The 22500-nt window shown below is 39.5% G+C and overlaps 2 protein-coding genes and 1 long non-coding RNA gene across 20 annotated transcripts in view; 2 read left to right on the top strand and 1 right to left on the bottom strand.

The window, feature by feature from the left end:
- cacna1da (calcium channel, voltage-dependent, L type, alpha 1D subunit, a) overlaps nucleotides 1-11585 on the top strand; it is an 85070-nt gene extending 73485 nt beyond the window's left edge. For 10 of the 13 annotated variants that reach the window (XM_047810506.1, XM_047810501.1, XM_047810504.1 and 7 more), the window contains 9 exons: nucleotides 923-1056; nucleotides 3177-3293; nucleotides 3877-4268; nucleotides 4736-4762; nucleotides 5931-6059; nucleotides 6205-6344; nucleotides 6494-6600; nucleotides 6966-7283; nucleotides 7575-11585. In XM_047810506.1, coding sequence (XP_047666462.1) covers nucleotides 923-1056; nucleotides 3177-3293; nucleotides 3877-4268; nucleotides 4736-4762; nucleotides 5931-6059; nucleotides 6205-6344; nucleotides 6494-6600; nucleotides 6966-7283; nucleotides 7575-7880 — 1670 coding nt within the window. In that variant the 3' untranslated portion in view covers nucleotides 7881-11585. The remainder of the gene's footprint in view (nucleotides 1-922; nucleotides 1057-3176; nucleotides 3294-3876; nucleotides 4269-4735; nucleotides 4763-5930; nucleotides 6060-6204; nucleotides 6345-6493; nucleotides 6601-6965; nucleotides 7284-7574) is intronic. The other 3 variants (XM_047810500.1, XM_047810510.1, XM_047810502.1) reach the window with 3 other exon arrangements.
- The window catches only part of LOC125140773, a 46110-nt gene extending 28420 nt beyond the window's left edge, over nucleotides 1-17690 (bottom strand). For 3 of the 4 annotated variants that reach the window (XR_007140030.1, XR_007140028.1, XR_007140031.1), the window contains exons 1-5: nucleotides 17450-17690; nucleotides 16087-16168; nucleotides 15124-15283; nucleotides 13666-13809; nucleotides 3056-3267 (exon numbers count right to left, since the gene is read on the bottom strand). This is a non-coding gene — a long non-coding RNA (uncharacterized LOC125140773). Of the gene's footprint in view, nucleotides 1-3055; nucleotides 3268-13665; nucleotides 13810-15123; nucleotides 15284-16048; nucleotides 16169-17449 lie in introns of all 4 variants that reach the window. The other variant, XR_007140029.1, reaches the window with a different exon arrangement.
- Nucleotides 16155-22500, top strand: part of cacna2d3 (calcium channel, voltage dependent, alpha2/delta subunit 3) — a 45808-nt gene continuing 39462 nt past the window's right edge. For 2 of the 3 annotated variants that reach the window (XM_047810513.1, XM_047810512.1), the window contains exons 1-3: nucleotides 16155-16354; nucleotides 18256-18337; nucleotides 21751-21867. In XM_047810513.1, the coding sequence (XP_047666469.1) occupies nucleotides 16242-16354; nucleotides 18256-18337; nucleotides 21751-21867 (312 nt within the window). In that variant the 5' untranslated portion in view covers nucleotides 16155-16241. Of the gene's footprint in view, nucleotides 16355-17791; nucleotides 17927-18255; nucleotides 18338-21750; nucleotides 21868-22500 lie in introns of those variants that run through there. The other variant, XM_047810514.1, reaches the window with a different exon arrangement.

Raw genomic sequence — 22500 nt, 5'->3', positions numbered from 1 at the left:
AGAGGACATGCCTCCCTCGCTGAGACTAATACACAGAGGACACGCCTCCCTCACTGAGACTGATACACAGAGGACATGCCTCCCTCACTGAGACTGACACAAAGAGACCACGCCTCCCTCACTGAGACTGATATACAGAGGCCACACCTCCCTTACTGAGACTGATACAGAGGACATGCCTCCCTCACTCAGACAAACACACAGAGACCACGCCTCCTTCACTCAGACAAACACACAGAGACCACGCCTCCCTCACTCAGACAAACACACAGAGGCCACGCCTCCCTCACTGAGACTGATGCACAGAGGCAACACCTCCCTCACTGAGACTGATACACAGAGGCCACGCCTCCCTCACTGAGACTGATACACAGAGGCCACGCCTCCCTCACTGACACTGATACGCAGAGGCCACGCCTCCCGCATTGATACTGAAGCACAGAGACCACGCCTCCCTCACTCAGACAAAACACACAGAGGCCACGCATTCCTCACTGACACTGATACGCAGAGGCCACACCTCTCTCACTGAGACTGATACAAAGAGACCACGCCTCCCTCAATTTGACAAACACACAGAGACCACGTCTCCCTCACTCAGACAAACACACAGAGGCCACGCCTCCCTCACTGACACTGAGGCACAGAGACCACGCATCCCTCACTCAAACACACACAGACCACGCCTCCCTCACTCAGACAAACACAGAGGCCACGCCTCCTTAACTGAGACTGATACACAGAGACCACGCCTCCTTAACTCAGACAAACACACAGAGACCACGCCTCCTTAACTCAGACAAACACACAGAGACCACGCCTCCTTAAGCCCGATAGTGTATTAGCATAATAAAGTTGTGTGTAAATGGAGTGAAGTAGCGTGCTAAAACAGAAAGTGTGTGTGTGCGTTCTATTTATTCAGATGATGAGGTAACCGTGGGGAAGTTCTATGCCACCTTTCTGATACAGGACTACTTTAGGAAATTCAAGAAACGCAAAGAGGAAGGACTTGTAGGGGTGCATTCTACACAGAACAGCACGGCCATCACGCTGCAGGTGAGTCCGAGCGTGTGGATGAAGTGAGATGTGCAGATTGGGTTGCAAAAAAGAGACAACTGATTGAGAATGCTGTGCTTTATGGATATGACACTTTTCCCGTAAACAAAAGTCATGTTGTTAATGCTTTTGCATGTGTGTATGCTTAAACGTCTTTGTTTTGCACACTTTAATGTTGTTGGTGTTGCTAAGAGACAGGTTTTGCTAATTAAAAGCCGTTGAATGTGTAAATCTTACAGATTATAAAACAGACTGATATGGGCTACTAAAGTGATGCTGAAAAAAAAGTGGCCATGAGATCTAAAACCTTCATGCGATATTCTTCGTTTGAAATTTATAACATGTAAACGTTTGTGCTCAACTCTTAACCGCGCAACCGCAATACTGTAGTACATTAAAGAGTAAAAGGACTTACATTCGCTAGGCTCACGCACCTCTAGACCAAGTTTTTATTTACTTCCTCTGTGAAGAAAGTCCTGATTATTAGACGAAGATTATTAGATTATTATCTAGGTGAAGCATCTGTTCAGCATCTGCACGAATTTCCCTGTCAGCCTGAAATGCTGTCAAACGTAAATGCTTGGCTTAATATTGTTAAAAAGGGAATATTTCTCTAAGCAGAATCTTTTGAGGTGGGAGTTTGAGGCTTCTTACACCTTTAATGTTAATGTTTTGATGACTCTTTTGACTTTTTTTTTCTATCGTTCTGCTTAAAGAAACATAAATGAATTAGGTTTTAAACAAAGGTAACACAGTGATGTTTATAATCCTATATATCGTGGCTGTGGGGCGGAATCCTCGTATCTCCAGAACCGTTATTTTTCAGGAAATTAAAAAAACGCTGTATCTTATCTGCAACGCGCAGGGTTTAGTCCGCATTGCGGTGGATTGTCTTGGGCTAAATTCCTGTCCTCAGACGAGCATCAGATCTAGCGGGGGTCAAGATTTTTTTCTTTGAGCCCAGTGTTTTGAAGACATTTACCTCAGAAGACGTGTTGATTCGTTGCGACTCTTAATCTTGAGGACATGCCGCGAAGCTCTCCCGCGGACTGAAGAAGAGGTGGACAGTTGAAGTGTCCTATGGAGTTAAGAGATTTGCGCTCAAGCTATTTTCAAGACTTTAGATTGGTTTATAACTTGCAAAAATAACAGACCCACGTGGGGACTGACCGATAGCATCGATATGTGAAAAAATATGAAATCGACAAAGTTCGGACATACGAGGTTTCCGCCCGACAGCAACGATATACAGGTATATATAGTTTTTTTGACTATTGCATACTATTATTAAGTTATTAAGAAGAATTTATTGGTGTGTAAATGGGCTGCAAGGCTCAAAGTCATTCTGTTGCACAAGATGATATATAAACCGCCATTGGTATCGCCACTGGTGGTCAATATGCAATAAAAACTAAATAACCAGACAAGGTATAATCAGATCTGAAGCCAGATGCACCCAGATCACGTGTCCTGTGTTGACTTTGTTTAATCTAACCTGCACAGCTTTAGTACGGATGTTTCAGTTTAACCGCGTTGGCGATATGCACATATATGTACTGTACATATTATCGGTATGTTTGAATGCTGTGTGCATGTTTATTTAAATCCATTTTTTATTAGATGCCCTTCACAGTTTCTTCTCATCTTCATTGTCTCCATTGCCATTTTACCATGACCACATGTGTAATCACATTCATACTTTTGATAGAAGACCGCATTTTTTGGGGAACACATTTTTTTAAATTCACTCTAAGTTCATCTCCAGGGTTTTTGTTTTGTTTTTGTTTTGTTTTGTTTTAGCAGATAGCATTTGCTGTAAAAGTTAGCCACGCGTTAGTTAGCAAACGGTGCACGAAGAAGGCGTGTGGGGGTTTGTACTCTCTGCTGGTACGCGTGAGGGGATTTGTCCTTGTCCCGTCTCCTGTGTGAAACATTCTCATCTCTAACACACTGTCCTGTCTGACACCGTCCTGTTACCGAGAGCGGCCATGTCCCTTACCTGTTACATGTTGACACTGGTGTGTGAGAGCTTTTCTGTGTGTGTATCCCGTCCGTATGAATCGTGAGAACTTCGCGAAGCTGCCCAGGTACTTAGCTCTGCTGTGTTGTCGTGGTTCCAGGCTGGTCTCCGCACGCTGCATGATATTGGGCCAGAAATCCGCCGTGCCATATCATGTGATCTCCAGGATGAGGAGCTAGTAGACTTTATACCTGAGGAGGACGAGGAGATTTATAGGGTAAAGGACTTCACACTTTTACTGATCAATGTATCAATTTGCCACTTTTGTAGTATTCATTACAGGACAGCAGCTTTGGGGTGTTTTTTCCCCTCCAGATTGACAGCAAGATCTTTGCACTCTGTGGTAAAATATGATGGTCAATAAATCTTTCAGGATCAAGACAAAAATTTATTGACAACCTTCTTGGAAGAAAGGAGGCTAAGCAGGTTACATTAGTAGGGTTACAGAGGAATGTGCACTGTTGGTGTTTGACTAATGATTTGACCCTTAAAATATAAATATTTACATTTTCACTCCATTGAAATGAATTTACTTCACTGGAAATTTGTTACGAAACGATTCACAGATGAGACAAAAATCAAGTCAATTTGAATTTGTATTTATTTGCAATATTGCTTAAAAAGATAAAGATCCAGTAGATATATTAGTTCATCAGAGTCACTCATACCATGAACCATTTAACCAGCTTCTTTTCTGTTCGCTGTGTTTTTTTAAAGACATCAGCTGACATAAATAGACCACAGTTTTTAATGAGATGTAATGGCTTTATCATCTCACACTCGCGGGTGTTTATTAACAGCGAAACGGTGGCCTTTTCGGCAATCACATTAACCACATCAACGGCGACCCTCACCGAGGTTCCGGGCATCAGACCAACGCCACGCAGCGCCCCCTGCAGGTTCATCCTCCCCCGCACTACGCTGACATGGAACAGCCTGTGGGCCGGCTGGACCGCGCCAATGCCATGGCCCAACATAACCATCATCACCACCATCATCATCATCATCACAATCACCACAATTCTTACAGCAAGTCACCCAAGTCCACCAACATCAATCTGAACAATGCTAACATGTCCAGCCTGCCCAATGGAGGCCATAATCGCTACTACCAGCATGCACCGGCCAACGGATACCCCGGATCGTACTACCCAGGGGAATTCGAAAAGCCCAGGACGCCACTCGGACAGAGGTGAACACACGACACTAGTCATTCTCGCCGATGTTGGATTTCTTGTCGTGTTGCTTTTAGCATTTGTTGGCTAATTAAAATTTTACATGCAGTTTGAACTCATTTCCACCAAGTTCACATAGTTATAAGTCTTAATAAGCTATTAATATTATGCGTTGTTTCCCTTTTATATGTCTTGTATTCCTAGCTGTGTGATCATTGCCCTTAAACGTCATGGTATTTATTTAACATTTTATTATTTAACGTATCAAAACGGTTCATGACGTACTGTACATACTGATACTGAAATCAGACTGCTGTACAAACAACAACATTTCATACACCATATGATATACAAGTTATCCTCTCACTTCCCTTCCTTCTGTGCCCTTTCTTTCTTTCTTTCTTTCTTTCTTTCTTTCTTTCTTTCTTTCTTTCTTTCTAACTTAAATGCTTTCTCTTAACAATCTCTCTGCCTTCTGGAACAGAAGGCGCTACTATGAGACCTATATTAGGTACGTTCCTCCGTATCTGAAAGGTTACCAATACCCTGTATAAATAAGTCTAGTTTGTCCTGTAGTCTGCATTGTCCCTGTGCCACTGCTAAGCCAAATAAGTCTAGACTCCTTAAACCTTTGAGTAAGTCGTGACCTCAAGTGAGTGAGATTAGATTCTATATAACTCCTGGACCAGTTATGGCTATTTCTATTTTTTTTGAAGCACCTTATGCCCATTGCACTAAAGGTCTATGTAAAACCGTTTGTAACATCAGTTCCTAAGTCATCTGTGTTATTAAGCTGTATTACATCCTAATGCTCGCACCACACATCACAGAAAGAATAGAATCAAAGTAAAGAAAAGAAGAGCGGTGCCTGTTTGTGTCTAGATGTAATCCTTCACATTTAGAGTACTCGTGTAAGTCTTTTTGGGTGCCAGCTCTAAATTAGGAAGCATGGTAAAGGTAGAATAACAGTTTGGGTCTACTTTTCTGCCTCAAAGCCTGGACAGTTTGTAATCACTGAAAAAAATGTTCAAAATCGTAGCAGCCCATCAGCTACAACACTTATTATTAGGTGTCTTTACCTGATAAGAAATAATGATTTAATATTATTGTCAGGCTGTAAAACACAATAACGAGGTGGAACAGGGGTTGTATTTTTTGTTGTATTTTTTTTCCTCTTCTTGATAAGTAGCCATAGAAACAACAGATAATTTCACTTGGTTAGGCTTAAAATGTTACGCCCAGTTTTAGGGAAAATTCAGTTTTATGACCTCTTGGTGCAACACTTTTTATTTTGTGACCTTAAAGTCACAACCAGCTTACGAGCAGGTTCTGGTGCGTTCGGTCTCTGAGCAACTTATATAGCCGTGTTCTAGATAAAAAAAATTGGCCCCGATTTTTTTATTTATTTTTTCCCCACCAATTACAGTGTGAGATGAGGTTTGATAAAGAATTCCAAACACAGCCCTAGCACTACAGCCATGTCTGTGTCTAGACTTTCTTGGTTTGAACACTCAGACACTAGTTTCCTTAAAGGAGCTGTGTCTGTTTGTTGATGAGGACGTCTTTGTCGCATCGCTGCCCTGGTGAAGGTTTGCATGGCCCTGCATGGTCTTATTGCCCTTACCCTACGCAGTGATCGACGGTGTGTAATTCTCTTCATTTCTGACATTCTACAAAAGGTCACGTGGTGGCATCAGGCGCCAACCGACTATTTGTCGTGAGGAAGAGTTTGATGAAGACCGCTACTCTGGGGAGTACTACAGCGGAGAAGAGTTTTATGAAGAAGATGGAATGCTGTCAGGAGACAGGTATATATCGGTCGTGAGGATAAATGTTTCTCGTTCTATGAGGACAACACTGCTAAAAATTCACTGCCAGTTTATTTAAGTCTTCATTTTTGCCTGTGAATGTGTTTTTAGTCACTGAGTGGTCATTAAACACTCTCATGTCCAGGTATCCCAGCAGTGATCAGGAGTACGAGACTCCCCGTGGCTACCATCATCCCGACAGTTACTATGATGATGACGAGCAGCCCCTTTACCACGAGTCTTATAGGTCTCCAAAGAGACGGCGGCTTCCTCCCACACCACAAGGTAGACATTTCAGTGCATCGAACTACATGTATTAACTTTTATAGTAGATTGCATTAATGCATTTAATTAACATACAAATAGACTTAACTCACTGGTGACCAGTAACAAGTGGCAAATGATTCCCTTATTCTCTGTTCGTCACGCGCCAGGCAACCGGAGACCATCATTTAACTTTGAGTGTCTGCGCAGACAGAGCAGTCAGGATGAGCTTCCTCGACAGCGGACTGCTCTTCCGCTCCATTTAATGCAGCATCAGGTATTAGTGCATTATATAACATGATACAGATTAAGCTGCTGCGATGTAAACAAACCAAATAAATCTGCAGCATGATTATTCGCTACGGTCCTAAAGCGAAGGGTCAATTAAGAAGAATGTAATGATAACGAAGGTACGGGTGACTTGTGAGTTTAAATGTTTTGTTGATGTTGATTAAGTTCAGTTTGTTACGCTTGTATTTAAAGTTAACTGTAATAATTAGACGCTTGTTTTCACGTTTATTAACATCTGACCTACTTTTGATCTAAAAGTCCTATAAAATTATTTAAAAATCACCAAAATTTTAAGCTCCATAAAACTGATCATAGTGGTCTTACGTGTCAGTGATCCTTTGTCTGTTTCAGGTGATGGCAGTAGCAGGGCTTGACTGGAGTAGAGCTCGCAGACTCTCACCTACCCGCTCCACTCGTTCATGGGCCACACCTCCTGCCACGCCCGTTAGTAAAGACCGCACCCCTTACTACACGCCCATGATCCGCGTGGATCGCCCACACCGGGACAGTATGGTTGGCAGCTACTGTTCGGTGAGGAACAGCTCATGGTACACAGATGAGCCGGAGTACCAGCAGAGCACCTACTCACCAGTGCACCTGAAAATCCCAGCTGAGTACCGGAACCAGTACCACATAAAGAGAGGCAGTGCCAACAGCCTAGTGGAGGCGGTGAGTCTCGAAGCCACTATTTCCTTGCACTTGCGATATGGTGTAAAACGTTCTGGTATCCTGCGCAGGTACTATGGTAGTGATAGCATAGATTTTTCCCTGACCACAGTTCGGTTCCCTGACCACAGTTCGGTTCCCTGCTCAGAACGGGGATTCCACATAACCAGTTAATTAACATGAACTTTATTAACTTGTGCTGTAGATCTGGACATGAATTCATCTACATAAATACGATAAATGTAGTGTTTCGATGCAAGACTGATATTTTGACTGTGTTTTTACGATGAACAGGTTTTGATATCTGAAGGACTGGGTAGATATGCTAAGGACCCAAAGTTTGTGTCGGCTACGAAGCACGAGATTGCAGATGCCTGTGACATGACCATTGATGAGATGGAAAGTGCAGCGAGTCACCTGCTGAACGGCGGATTTACGCCCGGGGTCAACGGGGTTAACGTATACCCGGTCATGACTCAAAGAGAGTACGATGTGCAGGACGTTTCAGCCAACTACAGCGATGAAGAGACAGAAGCTGAATCTCGGCCTCGCTACGAGGAGGACTTGGCCGACGAAATGATATGCATCACCACGTTATAGTATCCGGTTAGCATCCGAAGCTGACAGACTTAGTTGTCACACAAAACCGAAATGCATCTATTGGCTTATAACCAAAAGAAGTGCCTTCCTTTCCAGTGGAGTAGAAAGGCACCAGGAGTAAGGGCACGCATGCCCCACCTACTCTGTCCTTATTGGTCAAGGTGCATATCTGTCAAAGGCACGGTGGAAGGGGGAAGTCACTTTGCCCGAAAACTGTGTTCCACTCTGTCGGACTTCTGATGGTGAAGTAAACCTGTGCTGAACTGTGACTGGCCGCTTGTGCTGTCACTGCAGGCTACGGACCAATGATAAGCGACCGTCGCTATTTTCTCCAAGGTGATGACAATCAGATTAAAAATGTCATTACCTCAGTCACTTTATTAAAGGTTTTTGCATACCACGCATGTTTTCAGTACACGCTAGGTAAGGCATATGTCCCGATAGAGGCTTTAGTTATAATGAAAAGGCTGATGAGAATGATTAACTCTTTAGGTAACTAACAGCAGTAAGAAAATGCTGGATCGTATTGCGTTTTAAAATCTGGACATTAGATAATAAACATTTTTTTTTATACAACGATCGCAGTGTTCGTGTTGAACGCACTAGCAGGCAGGTTATTTTTTTAAACTAGGTTTTAGCCTGTTTGTGCTTTCGTAAAAAAAAAAAAAAGACTATGCTGTAAATTCGTTGTAATATAAAATCTAAAGAAACTTTGGAAAGAGTCATATTTTGTAATTATGTACTGTAGGAAATAGGAATCAGCAATATTGATCCTGATTGATGTTACTGTATTATGGAGAGAGAAAAAACATATGTGAATTTATTAGATACTGGACTCTTATTGAATCGATTTTTTTTCTTTGCTCAAACACTTTCTTAATTGATTTGTTTGGCGGGGGAAAAAAAGCAAATCAAATCAGTTTTTTATATGAGAGGAAATTCATCTCACACTGGCACAAGATATGCAAGTAGATTTTTTGTTTTCTTTCTTATTTTCAACATTTCATGATTTTCTTTGTCTGTGTGCATATGTGTGTGTGTGTGTGTGTGTGTGTGAGATTACATGAAGCATCACCTTTACCCACATCTTCCCTAAAATCCCCAGCATGCAGTACTGATTATAAAGTAAAAGACTCTCACTGCTGGGCTCTTCTCTAGGGCATCTGGAGCGGATGATGTAGTTGTGTTACTGTTACCGAGGAGGTTCACTCCCAGTGTTTCTGTTGTGTATTTCATGCACAGGAGGTTTGATGTTAAATGCGTTCATGCATTGACTATGCTGCTTAAATCGTGTATTTACGACTAAAGACTGAGAGGATGGCCGACGCCGGCGTTTCCCTTTAGTTCCACGGACTGAAATGAGCCTGCTGAGCTCGTAACGATCGTGATCACAAAACTGGAACCGTCAACGAGGCAGGGCTGCATTGGCAAAGCAATATCCATTCCTAATTATCTCTCTGACTCGATGTCTCTCTGGTTTCTGCATACTGTATACCTCCATTAGCAAAGGCCCTGATTTACTAATAGCACGGATCACGTGCTAATTTTCGTATGCAACGGGATAAAGTTGGGGTGTGTTGAAAGTGATTTACAAACATTGTGTGAATTATTTCATGTGAAACGTATATGTTGGTGAGAATATGTCAATTAGGATTTGACAGGTGTTATTAGTTCTCGTCTTGCCTCTGAAGAGATTCCGGGACAAGGAAAACTGGCACATGGGCATAAAGGCATGGCCAAGGCGGCGTGTGCGCTTTGTGTGAATAAAAACCTTTACACAGGTTCAGATCACATGCTGTTGCCATCATGGCTGGTCATGAAACCGACTTTGCTCTGGAAATATGTATTATTTAAAAAAAAAAAACAACAACAACGAATATGTTAATTGTGAATCATTCATGTGAATTAATCAACAAATAATCAGCTTAGAAATGCGAGCAGCTGTAACAAATCTCACTTGGAATATCTGTGTTCTGTGATCCAAAAAAAAAAAAAAACCTACATGGGACAACTCGACCTTTAATATCATATCTCGGGATGATGTAATGATTATTCCCCGTTATAATAACTTCGGAGTAAAAAAAAAAAAAATCCGATACGAGAAACTTGAAATTTGTGGATTTAAACGGATCTTGCTCTCTACCTCTTTACCTGAATGACACGGGCACTGCCTCATCGTTAATCTTAAACCACATGTGAAATATAAAGACATCCACGTCAAAATCGACTTCTAAGTTACGAGTCTAATTCATTCATGAGTTTAAACTTGGATTATTTGGAGAAACTAAGCCATGATCTTGATAAACTTGAGTGAGAGGTGGAATTTGGTCTAGCAAAAAAAACAAAACAGAAAAAACAGACTTGTGCGAATCTAACACTTGCTGTCAGGCTGCACTAATCTGCATGTGACTTTCAGGCTGCTGGTGCTAAATCAATCTGCCTGTACGAACATCGCCCCGGCTTCTGCCGCAAAAATGTTCACTGAGAAAATAAAAACTGGACCATCAGCTTGTTGTTTTTTTTTGTTTGTTTCTTTCTTTGTGCACAAACACAAAACCTTAGTAAATCAGGGCCCTGGTGTTTCAACTCTTGATTTATTTATTTATTTATTTTCACCAGAAGTATTTTATCACGTAGAGTATTTTACATATTGACGCGTTCTCTCTGGGGAACGTCATCACTTCCAAAAAAATAAAAAACGCTGAATAAAACTCCGGATCACGGAGAGATTTTTTTTAACGTGTGACTGCAAAGGCACTGCCTAGAAAGTGTTGGGTTTCAGCACATACAGTACTAAGCGCCAGAGAAAGAAGGTTGTTACTGGATTTGTGGTTGATTTTCTGATAAGTCGAGTGAGTATTGTGCTTTCAGTCAACCGAACACTGTCATGAAAACAAAAAAAAAAAAAACAACAACGTGGGTTTAACCACTGCATGTGCACATCCAAAAAGGGCTCTCTGAAAAGTTTTATGAGGATAAAATATATGTACATACACAGTGATCCGGTCTTTATGTGAATATATCTTGTAAGAGGACCAATGCGCATTCTAGGCACATTGTACTATTTGTAGCAATTACTCTTAAAAAAAAAAAAAATATGCATTATTTTTTAAAAGGCTTTTTAAAAATTTGAAAGTTTAAAAAAACTTGCCTTTACCTCATGTCAGGGATTCCTGAAGAAAATAAAATGTAAAAATAAATAAATAAATAAATAAATAAATAAATAAATAAATATAATAATTCGTATAAATATATATATATAAATATATGATAATATATTTGGTTCGTTCTACACCACTGGAAATTTCTATATTAGCACATGGCTGTTGGTCTTTGCACAAACGTCTGTGATTTCGGTTTCTTTTGTTTTCTACTCAGAGTTTTGTGTATTAAAGGTAAGCGAATTTTGTACCTTTTTTTCTCTTCCCCCTGTGAATGTGTGTACGTTTGAGTAAAATGCATACTACGTGTCATTTAACATCTCACCTTTAAAAGCTGGGAAGATACGAGACGGAAATAAAAAGGAAAAAAAAAGTCACCGTAATTACACGTGGTAACGGGTTTTAAAGTGAAATGCTTAAAGTGATTTACAGGTTTACAAAGAACTGTTTCTTGATTTAAGCGTTTTCATCATTTTTCACTCTAGAATTATTACCACTATGAGTATTATGATTATTCTTATTGTAATTAATGCTGTAAGGAAATTTAAGGTCATGATGTATATTATGTACAAATATCCTGGAAAGATGTGTGATAATGTTCACTACTTGAAAGTCCTGATTTTTGCTCTGTATTCTTTTTTTCTTTTTTTTTAGCAAATGATTTTTCTCTTTGTAGCAGATTTATGGAAACCCTTGAGGTATTGTATCAATGCATTTTTTTTAAATATTTTTTTTCCCTATTTATTTTGGCCCTGACTTGATTTGAATCAGTACTGAAGTTTTATTTTCTAATGAGCATTACTGAATAAACAATAAAATACCAGGACTGACTGAAATACCCACTAATTCTAACTACAACGATATTTCCTACCGTGGCACAGTTCCGTGCTGGGTCGTGATTGGTAGTCAGGTATTGAGTATTCTTCTGTCACAACAGCACAGACAGTAGTGCGGCTACAAATAGCAGGTTTATATTATACGATTGTCACAATGCGGTATTGTTTCTATAGCGACAGCTCGGTCACGGGGACGTTTACAGCAGAATGATCCACATACTCGACAGCTAATAATAAACAGATAAACAAGCTTTCTATAATTAGGTGATTACATATTATATATGGAATGAGTCTCCAGTGTCAGTACTTTGTAACGATCGGTAAGTTATCTGCCACAGGACAAAGGTATATTTGAGTATCAGGATGAGCGTCGTTTAAAAAAATGTCAGTAAGTATAGCTCAAGCGAGAACAGGAGCTAATTTGTTGCACAGGTGTTTCACAATGAGAATGAAACGTACATATAAATGGTGACAAGATTAAAAGTAGGAACCAGCTTTGAGAGGGAGCTGTGTTTGTCTAGGTGACACTAGATAATGTGATGATACATTATTATTTCTACATGTATCTATACATATCTTTGTGGCCAGTGCACACAGTAGGTGAATATGTCTGTAGCTGGAGGCACGTACTCTGGAACAAAGGCTGGTCTGTAGAACAAATTCTGACCCTAAACAGTGTCTTGTGCGTTTTAACCACCAGATGGCATCACTGTATATTTAAGCCCCCAGTGCCATAGACACAGGCTTACGTTATAAACATTACATGCATTATTGCTCAGTGTGGAGCAGCCAAATAGTGTGTGAATATATAGACTCATTATTATTTTATAACTGTTTCAAACATACCACATACATTATACAGCTGAACCTGAAAGATGCTCTTAACCAAAATGCTAACCTGAACACTATTCACTAACACCACACCGTTGTAAAATATGAATATGAATTTGATATGATATTTTTTCCTGTTTACTTAACCTACACCAGGTTTGTTTAAAATGTTAGCCATTTATGATGTACCTGGAATATTTACTCAGGAAGTAAAATCTCTGCTGCGGACTACCTTACAAGTTAGGGCTGTGCGATTAATCGCAATGGGAAAAAAAATCGCAATTTAAGCACATGCAATTTCTAAACCGCATAAGGCTGCGATTTTATCTATTAAGATGTTAACCAATCAGAGCTCACGCAGCGCACGACGAAGCTGAGCGGAAGAACCAAATAGGTGAGCGGGAGGAAAAAACATAAAATATGGATGCAGGTCAAAATAAAAATGATTTGGTGCCAAAGAGAAATTCAACGTCAGTCGTTTCGGGAGTATTTTGGATTCAGGAGAGAGGATGTGTCACAAAGCAAGTTAATTAGCAGGACTTGTGAAATGATTATTCCAACGAAACCGTGCAATACTACAAATCTGTTCCAACACTTAAAACAGTGCCATAAAAAACTGCATGATCAATGCATGTCGACAAAGTCCATCGAAACAAACAAAAGCACACATCAAAGCCAGCCCGATGCCTTATGAACAAGGGATCAAAACGGCACAAAGAAATGTCATTGTGAAATGTTTTTTTATGCACTTCTTGTGCACTGAATACATTTAGAAAAAGCAAGGTTGAAAAAGCAAAAACAATTGCCAAAATCGCAAATAAAATCGCAATCGCAATATTCATTCAGAAAATCGCAATATGATTCTTTTGTCTATATTGCACAGCCCTAGTACAAGTGTGTAAAGAATGTCTTTTCCTTACCAAAGTGTGTGTGTGTGTGTGTGTGTGTGTGGCTCACCTATCTGTTTGGTGGTACACCATCACTGCCACCCCATAGCTGATGCTTGTGTAATGGAGAGAGCCGGAGTGATGCATTCAGCTTCAGCTCACCACCATCACCATGATTATCCAGCACAGTCTGAGCCTCTGTCTTCTTATCTGCCTAAAAAAATAGACATGACACAGAAAAATAAAACATGCTCATCCTCAAAGACTTTGAAGTTTTATCTTTTTAATACATTTTGTGTGTCCATCACAATTTTATTTTGTGTGTCCATCACAACTTTATATTGTGTGTCCAACATAACTTTATTTTGTGTGTCCAACACAACTTTATTTTGTGTGTCCAACACAACTTTATTTTGTGTGTCCAACACAACTTTATTTTGTGTGTCCATCACAGTATATTTTATAACAGCTGCACGGATTTCTCAAATTGGAAGGCGGTGATTTATTTTTATAACAGCAGCTCGCTCAGTTGTGTTGGTTATATTAATCCTGACGTTCTACCCCTGGTTGGAGTCTCGTCGCCACAGTGGTCACCCTGCCAGGGATTGATCTGCATGGCCAGCCATTGTTTCATGGGATTGTTGTCTACGGAGCCGCCCGGAGACCGCCCATGATTTTGTTGTGTCAGTCAGCTGTATGTTCTGTTCTTTATCAGCAATCATTTAAAGACTTTGACAGGAAGAAATCAGTGTGGGGTCTGTGGTGATCTCAGAGTTTGTGATGAAACATTAGTTCCTCAGGAGCTCTCGGTTGCACTATTATAAACTGTCGTAGAAAGGACATTATCTACATTTACATTGTTTCCTGTCCAGTGTCACCCAAATGAGGACAAGCTTCCCTCCGGGGAGTTTTTAGGGATAGATATAGTATTTTACATTTTAAATGAATATTTTTAAATTAATTTTAAACTTTAATGTATGTATTCTTTTTATTTATTTCTATTTTTTCCTCTTCTGTTTCTATATTTCTGTAAATCTGCTTTCAGACAATATGAATAGTTAAAAGCACTATAAAAATAAATTGAATTTGAAATTCTATTATTGTGCTCATCTAAACCTGTTGTTGGTTCTGTAGTGACAGCTGATTCGATGTGTCCTCTGTCAAGTGATTTGTTTCGTTTAATTTTTCCCCTCGCTTCATTTCTGCCTTAAGGAATGAAAGGAGCTTTAACATTTTCAGCTATACTCTTCCCTAACAGGCCATGTGTACCTGTGTGCAGGTGAAATGTATTACTTTATTTCTTAAGACTTTTAGTTGTTTCACTTAATTGGCACTACTTCGACCTATAAAGATATTTAGATTGCATTTTTCTGTTACAATGCAACAAAAATAATTCTGCACCATAGTTTCTGCAAGATTTTTCAGGGAATTTTTTTCATGCTCAGCTATGTTGAGTAAAAATGAGCTCTCGTCTGCTGACATGAAAATCCAAAGGAAATCAACTGTGTAAAGTCAGATTCATACTTACAACTCCAGGACTCCAGTGGCAGCAGCATGCAGTGTTGGTGGCAGCAGATGGCAAACCGCCTGTTAGCATGGTGCAGAATCCAGATTGCCTTCAGAAACGTTGACCAGGGCAAATTTCAGTGGCTGACACATCTGCTTGTGCCTAAGGGTGATTGTGGTTACTGTAGAAATCAGAAGAACAGATGTTAAATACAAAATGGTCATAATGGCTGAGAGAACAAGAGCACGTGGCATGACCCATGGTCTCTGGTGCAATGGAATTAAGATGTTTGGGACCAGAGTCTCACTCCTGGCTTCTTCACATGTTCAGTCGAGGGAACAGTATGACTCTATGGTTTTATTGAATATTCAATGTTAAATTACAATATTAATATTTTTACGGCACACGATAAACTCGACGTAGCTCATCTGATTTTTGATTAGATTATTTTTAAAAACACAAAATTTTGTAAGCCTTTTGAATGTCACCCATGTTGCTGGTGTGTCATCGAACATTTCAGGGAACTGTAATATATTTGTATATCAGCAAAAATAGATTAATGTCACATTACAATGACAATAGATTAGGTGTATGTGATTAAGGTGAATTGCGTCGTGTTCATGCCTTTAACTTTTTAACTTTGCCCTGCATTTAAAAAAAATAAATTATAATAAATTAAATCATATTAGATGTATAGTACATCCAGATTCATGTCTCTGTCTTTGTAAAAGATGAACGTGACCCTGGGTGCAGTGTGTGTGTGTGTGTGTGTGTGTGTGTGTGTGTGTGTGTGTGTGTGTGTGTGTATGGAGAGAGAGAGAGAGAGAGAGAGAGAGAGAGAGAGAGAGAGAGAGAGAGAGAGATGGGGAAGAGCTAAGACTTTAAAGCAGTGATATAGAAACATAGTAGGATGCTGAACGCTTCATTTGAGGTTTCATCTGCTTACGTTCCGCTGTTCTTCGTCTCTACCGGAGAAATTCTCACCTCGGTCAATGGACAGCTCGCTGATTTTCCTCCGCTGGAGAAGAACTGGTGAGCTGTGTGACAGCGAGCCGGTGTTGGAGAGCTGAGAAACGGACAAAAAGAGACACCGAGAGACAGAGTGAGTGAGAAAGAAAAGCCGACGGAGCGGTGAAAAGATGCGGCGGCTGCGGAACGGACTGGAGTTGCGCGTGCGTCCGGTGTTGTTCTGGCTCGCGTTGTGCTCAGCGGCGGCGGCACGCGGGTCTCAGCACGGAATCCCGCTCGGAGTGTGAGTAGCACCGGCGCGAATTGATCACGTAGGCTACACCGTCACCTGAAAATAATCAACGCGCGCTATGGGGAAATCAAATCCGCTCACCGCCGTGCGCAACTACCGGCTGTGTGAGAACACCGAGTGCGGCGGTGTGCGGGATTCTGGTCGGTTCCGTGCTGGAAGTGCGTTTAGTCAGAGATCATTGTTTTAAACAGCAAATAGAGTGTTTAGTCTGATTTAGTCAAGACTTCAGCAGTCTGAACAATATCTAACCATAGGTGTTTATACTCGGGGGTTGTATAGTGTAGTGCCAATATATATGTGTACAGCAGTCACATTTCAAACCCTGAAGCTCTTATTGTTTTCTTTTAATTAAAGAAGAAATAAGTAAATAAATAATCTATTGTTTAAAAACGTACCGACTTGAAGGCATTTTAAAATGAATTAAAATAAATGAATCTGCACATATCAGCTAGGAAATCAAGATTTAACACAGAATAAAATGTCAGGAAAATGTATTGAAATGTTTTCGCATAAATGCTAGGATTCAATTTATTATAATATATATTAACTATATTTAATATTAACTATAATATATAATAACTATAACCCCGTTATAAACCCTTATTAAAGATTAAAATTAAAAAGCCGCAAACAATCGCAAAATTATTATTATTATTATTATTATCATCCTCATTATTATTATTATTATTATCTTATTAATTATTTATTATCTTAAATCCGCTATGAAAATGTAAACGACATTGTACGTGATTTTTAAACGTTACGTTTTTAATATGCGGTATAATCATTTATTCGTTATAACACACACAACACACAACACACAACACACAACACACAACACACACACACACACACACACACACACACTACTATATCAAGCTACGGTTTGAATTTTTTAGCAACTTTACAAGTTTTCAAAGCTGCAAAGAAATGTTAGAAATAATGTAATAAATTGGAACCTTTTCTTTTTCTACTCCCACATTTGTAGACAACGAGCAATAGATTTATTAAAAATAGAGCTGAAACATTAGCTTAAAATACCAAGAATCATAAAATACATTCATTAAAAACAGCTTGAATTCAGACCTGCAGGTTTCCTGCTTTCCTCTGATGATGATGATGTGAGAATACAATAAAGACTAAACTTAGAATTATTAATTAATAATAGACGACTTAGCACTTTTATTAGCACCGCTGATTGGGTTATTTGTACATTTAGCGTAACTTTCAAACTAGTTAAAGAAAATGCTAATTCGCTAAAAGCAAGCTAACAGGACGACCAGCTAACGCAATAAAGCCAATTTAAAGCGTTAGTTGTCTGTTTTTTAAATGCTATTTATTTGTATTTACAAACTAGCAGTTGCTCACTGTACAGTAACCGTTACAGTCTAACCGTCAACATTCAAATTCAAAACTGGTCGCGTGCACGAGCATGAAGTGTCTCGAGCTCCCAGTATAATGCAGTGAGATCCAACATAAAAGCCCACAGTGTTAAATAATTATTAATAATAAAGACACAGAATAATGAGAAATATTTATACATATCGATGGCTACTGTAATAGGTATGAAAGCAAATTATTATTATTATTATTATTATTATTATTATTATTATTATTATTATTATAGTTGTTGTTGTTGTTGTTGTTATTAAGATTATGAGCATGATTATTATTAACAGGGTTATTATTGAAAACAATGGGCCGGTATTACGTTTTACACTTTATAAGTTTGGTCACGATTTTACATGAATTAACCATTTTACACCAAGGATGGCTGAGACATGATGGAACTGTGGACCATGATGTTTATAAGCAGTGACGTCACTGTATTTGAAATGTTTTTCAAAATTTTTCTTTGGTTTAATAAAGTACATTTCTTGTGTTCTGTGCAGCGTTAAACTGTGGGCTTCAGCGTTTGGAGGTGAAATCAAATCCATCGCCACTAAATACTCTGGTTCACAATTACTGCAGAAGGTAATGTGTCTCTGTCATTATGTCCAAATCTCACACCATGTTCACTAATATCTATCTATCTATCTATCTATCTATCTATCTATCTATCTATCTATCTATCTATCTATCTATCTATCTATCTATCTATCTATCTATTAGGGATGTAATAATATGTTGCATTGCATTGTTTGACTTTTTATTAGCCTGCATATTGTACATAAAATTGGTCAACAGATTTATAATAATATAAACAGATTCTGCTTATATTACATGTGGTGTAGCGAACGTTTAAACTTAATTAACTTCACACCTTTTCCTCTGAAAAGTAGCTTCATTTATATCTCAAGTCAGGAGAGATCGTCTTGTGTAAATATGACACTGTATTCAAACCCAGATTTATGAGCTGTGTCACCTTTTTCTAGACAGATAAATGAAAGCTTTAATGGTGTGAAAGACTTCAGATTTATCTAAGTAATATTTTTATCCAAAGCAGCTTAGATCTGAGCCGAAGGTGTGGACTTTGCTCAATGCCCTTTTCCTGGACGACTTACACTTTATCTCATTTTTATACAGCAGAGCAATGCTGAGGGTTAAGGGCCTTGGTCAAAGAGCAGTGGATGTTTGGTGGACCTCGTATCTGAACCTCACGAGATTCCTATCAGTGGTCCAACGCCTTAAACACTAAACTACCACATCCACTGTACCACAGCCACATGTATTAGAATAGGAGTGAGATTTGACCTAACAACTGTTCAATTACTAGCCCAGAGCATTAACATCACCTTTCAATCTTCGCTCGTCACTATTCTTTCTTTCTTTCTTTCTTTCTTTCTTTCTTTCTTTCTTTCTTTCTTTCTTTCTTTCTTTCTTATTTTGTCTCTATGTCCCTTACTAATACATACAGTATAATTTGTCTTTCATTTGTTCCTTTCTGTCTTTTCTTTTAGTATTAATTGCTCCTTGTCATTCATCTCTCTCTCTCTCTCTCTCTCTCTCTCTCTCTCTCTCTCTCTCTCTCTTTCAAATGTGATATCCTGTAAGCACTCTAACACAGCATGCACAGCACAGTAGCTTCAGTAGCTTCAGGGTGGAAGTTTATTGTGTATCTGTAGCCTCTCAGTCGCTCAGCTGCACACAAGATGGTTCAGCTGGAAAAGACTCAGGTGTGTGTTGGAGAGACTCAGCTGTTACTGTGTGTGTGTGTGTGTGTGTGTGTGTGTGTGTGTGTGTGTGTGTGTGTGTGTGTGTGTGTGTGTGTGTGTGTGTGTGTGTGTGTGTGTGTGTGTGTGTGTGTGTGTGTGTGTGTTCAAGTTACGGCTCATTACACACTGATCTTTTTCTTGTCTCATCTTCAATTCTCTCCGGACAGAATCATCCAGGAAGAGATAAATTGAATAAGTGGAGCTGTGTGTAAATGTAACCCCTGGACGCCTGTCACTCTGCAAAATCAGAACGGTCCTTGCAATATATGACAACATAATAATTCAAATGATAATTATATTGTATTGTTAGCATTACCACTTAAAAACATTGGTGTCCCTGCATTACATTTCCTTATGGCAATAGCGGTCTGTATAGAAAGCATCAAATCTGTATGATTCAGAAGAAGTTTTTTATACTGTATGTTTCCTAAAAAAACATATGTTCAGGTGTAAGTATTGAATATTAAGTGTTTAAGTGCGAGTTTTATTCTTATTTTTACAAAATAGTTTATTTTCAATACCTCAAATATTTAACATTTTTAAGTTATCTATATATATATCTATTTATTGAACTTTGAACTCTATTGTTGCATTTTAATTTTTCACACCGTTGTTACATCATTACGTTAATATAACCCTTAATCCTCCATCGCTTGATCTCTTTGGAGAGATTCTTTTAGGAGGAAACAATTCATAATTCTTTTATAAAAGAATAATGAAAAAATAATGTCTCACTAATATCAGTTACTACACACTTTCTATCTGGAGAGAAAAAGACTTCTAAATGTTGTTGTAAACAAGGCAGATGCATCTGACAGCTCCTGAAAAACGGGATGGCTCTTCTTCTCATTACCCAAGCCAGCGGGACAATCATGGCTACTGATGAAGGCCTGTGAATTACAGCATGGTGGAGAGAGAAAGAGAGAGAGAGAGAGAGAGAGAGAGAGAGAGAGAGAGAGAGAGAGAGAGAGAGAGTGAGAGAGAGAAAGGAGAGGAAGACAGGATGTGGGGAAGGGAGGGGAGGACAGGCGTGAAATGAAGTGTTCCACCTCAGTAACTCTCCCCCTGACTCCTTCTCTCTGTAATGGGATGTGTGTTATGTGTTCGGGGTGGTGTGGGCTCGAGCACTCGGTGCAGGAACATGCGTCTGGATTTGTGTAGGATTTGTTGCTTTGTTACCCATAAAAAGAACAGAACAGCTGTTTGCTATGTTTGGTATTATGTGAGGGCTTTTATGTGCAGGGGAAACGGATTATTATGTTTTGAAAAATATCCTTAATGTAAAAATTTGCATGTTTGTTGCATGTGGTTCAGTTTGCCTGCGCTGTGTTAGAACCATGTGTGTGTGTGTGTGTGTGTGTGTGTGTGTGTGTGTGTGTGTGTGTGTGTGTGTGTGTGTGTGTGTGTGTTCTGCAGGCTCAGCGTTGTCTGAAATGTAGCTCATTATCCCAAGCCACCCAGGCTTGACGCGTTATTATCTTTTTCCCTCGTTCAGACTCGATTTCAATTACTCTCCGTCCACGTGTGGCTCCAAAGTGTTTTTTTTCCTGGTGCAGACGTTGACCCACCCCCTTGTCGGTCTGATCTTCAGCCTATTGCACGAATTGCAGCAGCTTCTCGACCAGTCCGAGAGCTCGGACTGAGCCCTGTAATGATACCAGAGGCAGCTTGGTGGCCAACAAGATATCATAACTAGAGCTTGTCAGCAAATCAGATGACAGAATTGAGATCATTGATGGTAACAAGATGTAAGCATGAAGAAATCAGCATCCATAGTGCATACTCACCAAGTACAGTATGGTCCATAGTCTGCTTACTCACCCTGAAATTCACACCTATTTAATCCTTAAACTTGACGCAGAGATGTGGACAGACTTCCTTCCTCACCACCCTGCATCCCACAGGCTAAAATCCCAAATGGCTATTTGACATAGTCCACCACTTGGAGGTTAATTCATACCCATGCAACATTGCTATCACTGTTCTCTAAGATGTTGTATATGTGCCCTGAAATGGATTATCTGCAATCGTATATCAGGTCCTATTTCCGAAATCATGACACAAATGGTTTGAGATAAACTCCCAGGACCTTCAGACTCCCACCATTTTTTATGTTGACATTCACTCTGCAAATAAAATATATATTTAACTAAACCATGAACCAAAGTAATAGTTCAGTGTTTTATCCTTTGGCTTTTTCTGATAAGTTTGCTGTTTCTTGTTTCCTTTTAGAAATGTAAGGAGTACGAGCGCAAAGTTCAGATGGAGGAGGCCGATGGAGCCAAGCTGGTGCAGAGCATCTCTGAGAAAATGGCCGAGATGTTCCGCAGCAAAGCGCAAGCCGCCCGGGTGAGTAGAAGCATTCAGTACAGTGTATCTGAGTCAGTATCACTGATCAGATCATTTATTCCATCAAAGAGTGGGTCTGAGCTTTTTTGGGAACCGTTCATGGTGACTCTGAGCCTTCACAACGTTCTTGCAGATTAGGTGTCTGTTTGGGACGCATATTTGCATGTAATTACTATCCTGGATTGAATGCACAATGAGCACATTCCCTGGATTCAGGAGTGAACTGAAACATATATTTTTATAATTGGAGATTGGAGGCTGCCTAAATTCAGAGCTTCAGAAGTGAGTCGGACATTATACTGTAGTTAAACACATTAATGAAACAGACTACGGTGCCTTTATTCAAGCAAGCCTTAGCATCACTACTAATTATGTTCTATTACATTATATTAACTGCTAGTGTAGCATGGTGAAGGCTAGTGCTGATGATTCCTCAGTAATACTGTGTATACAGTAGAGGCCAATAAAGGTTCAAAGGTTTAACTGAATATTGTTTAAAATAACACGTCCTTATTTATTATTGATCGATTGATTATCCTTCATTAAGGCTTATTACTAGAGCCTATCTAAGTGGTATGAGAATATGAGAATAGTGTAGATTATAAATAAATATGCATACAGATGATCAAACTC

Source organism: Tachysurus fulvidraco, chromosome 2 (assembly GCF_022655615.1).
Source record: "Tachysurus fulvidraco isolate hzauxx_2018 chromosome 2, HZAU_PFXX_2.0, whole genome shotgun sequence".
Taxonomy (NCBI): domain Eukaryota; kingdom Metazoa; phylum Chordata; class Actinopteri; order Siluriformes; family Bagridae; genus Tachysurus; species Tachysurus fulvidraco.
The sequence above is the reverse complement of the archived record's forward strand: the minus strand, read 5'-3'. Positions and strand labels throughout refer to the sequence as shown.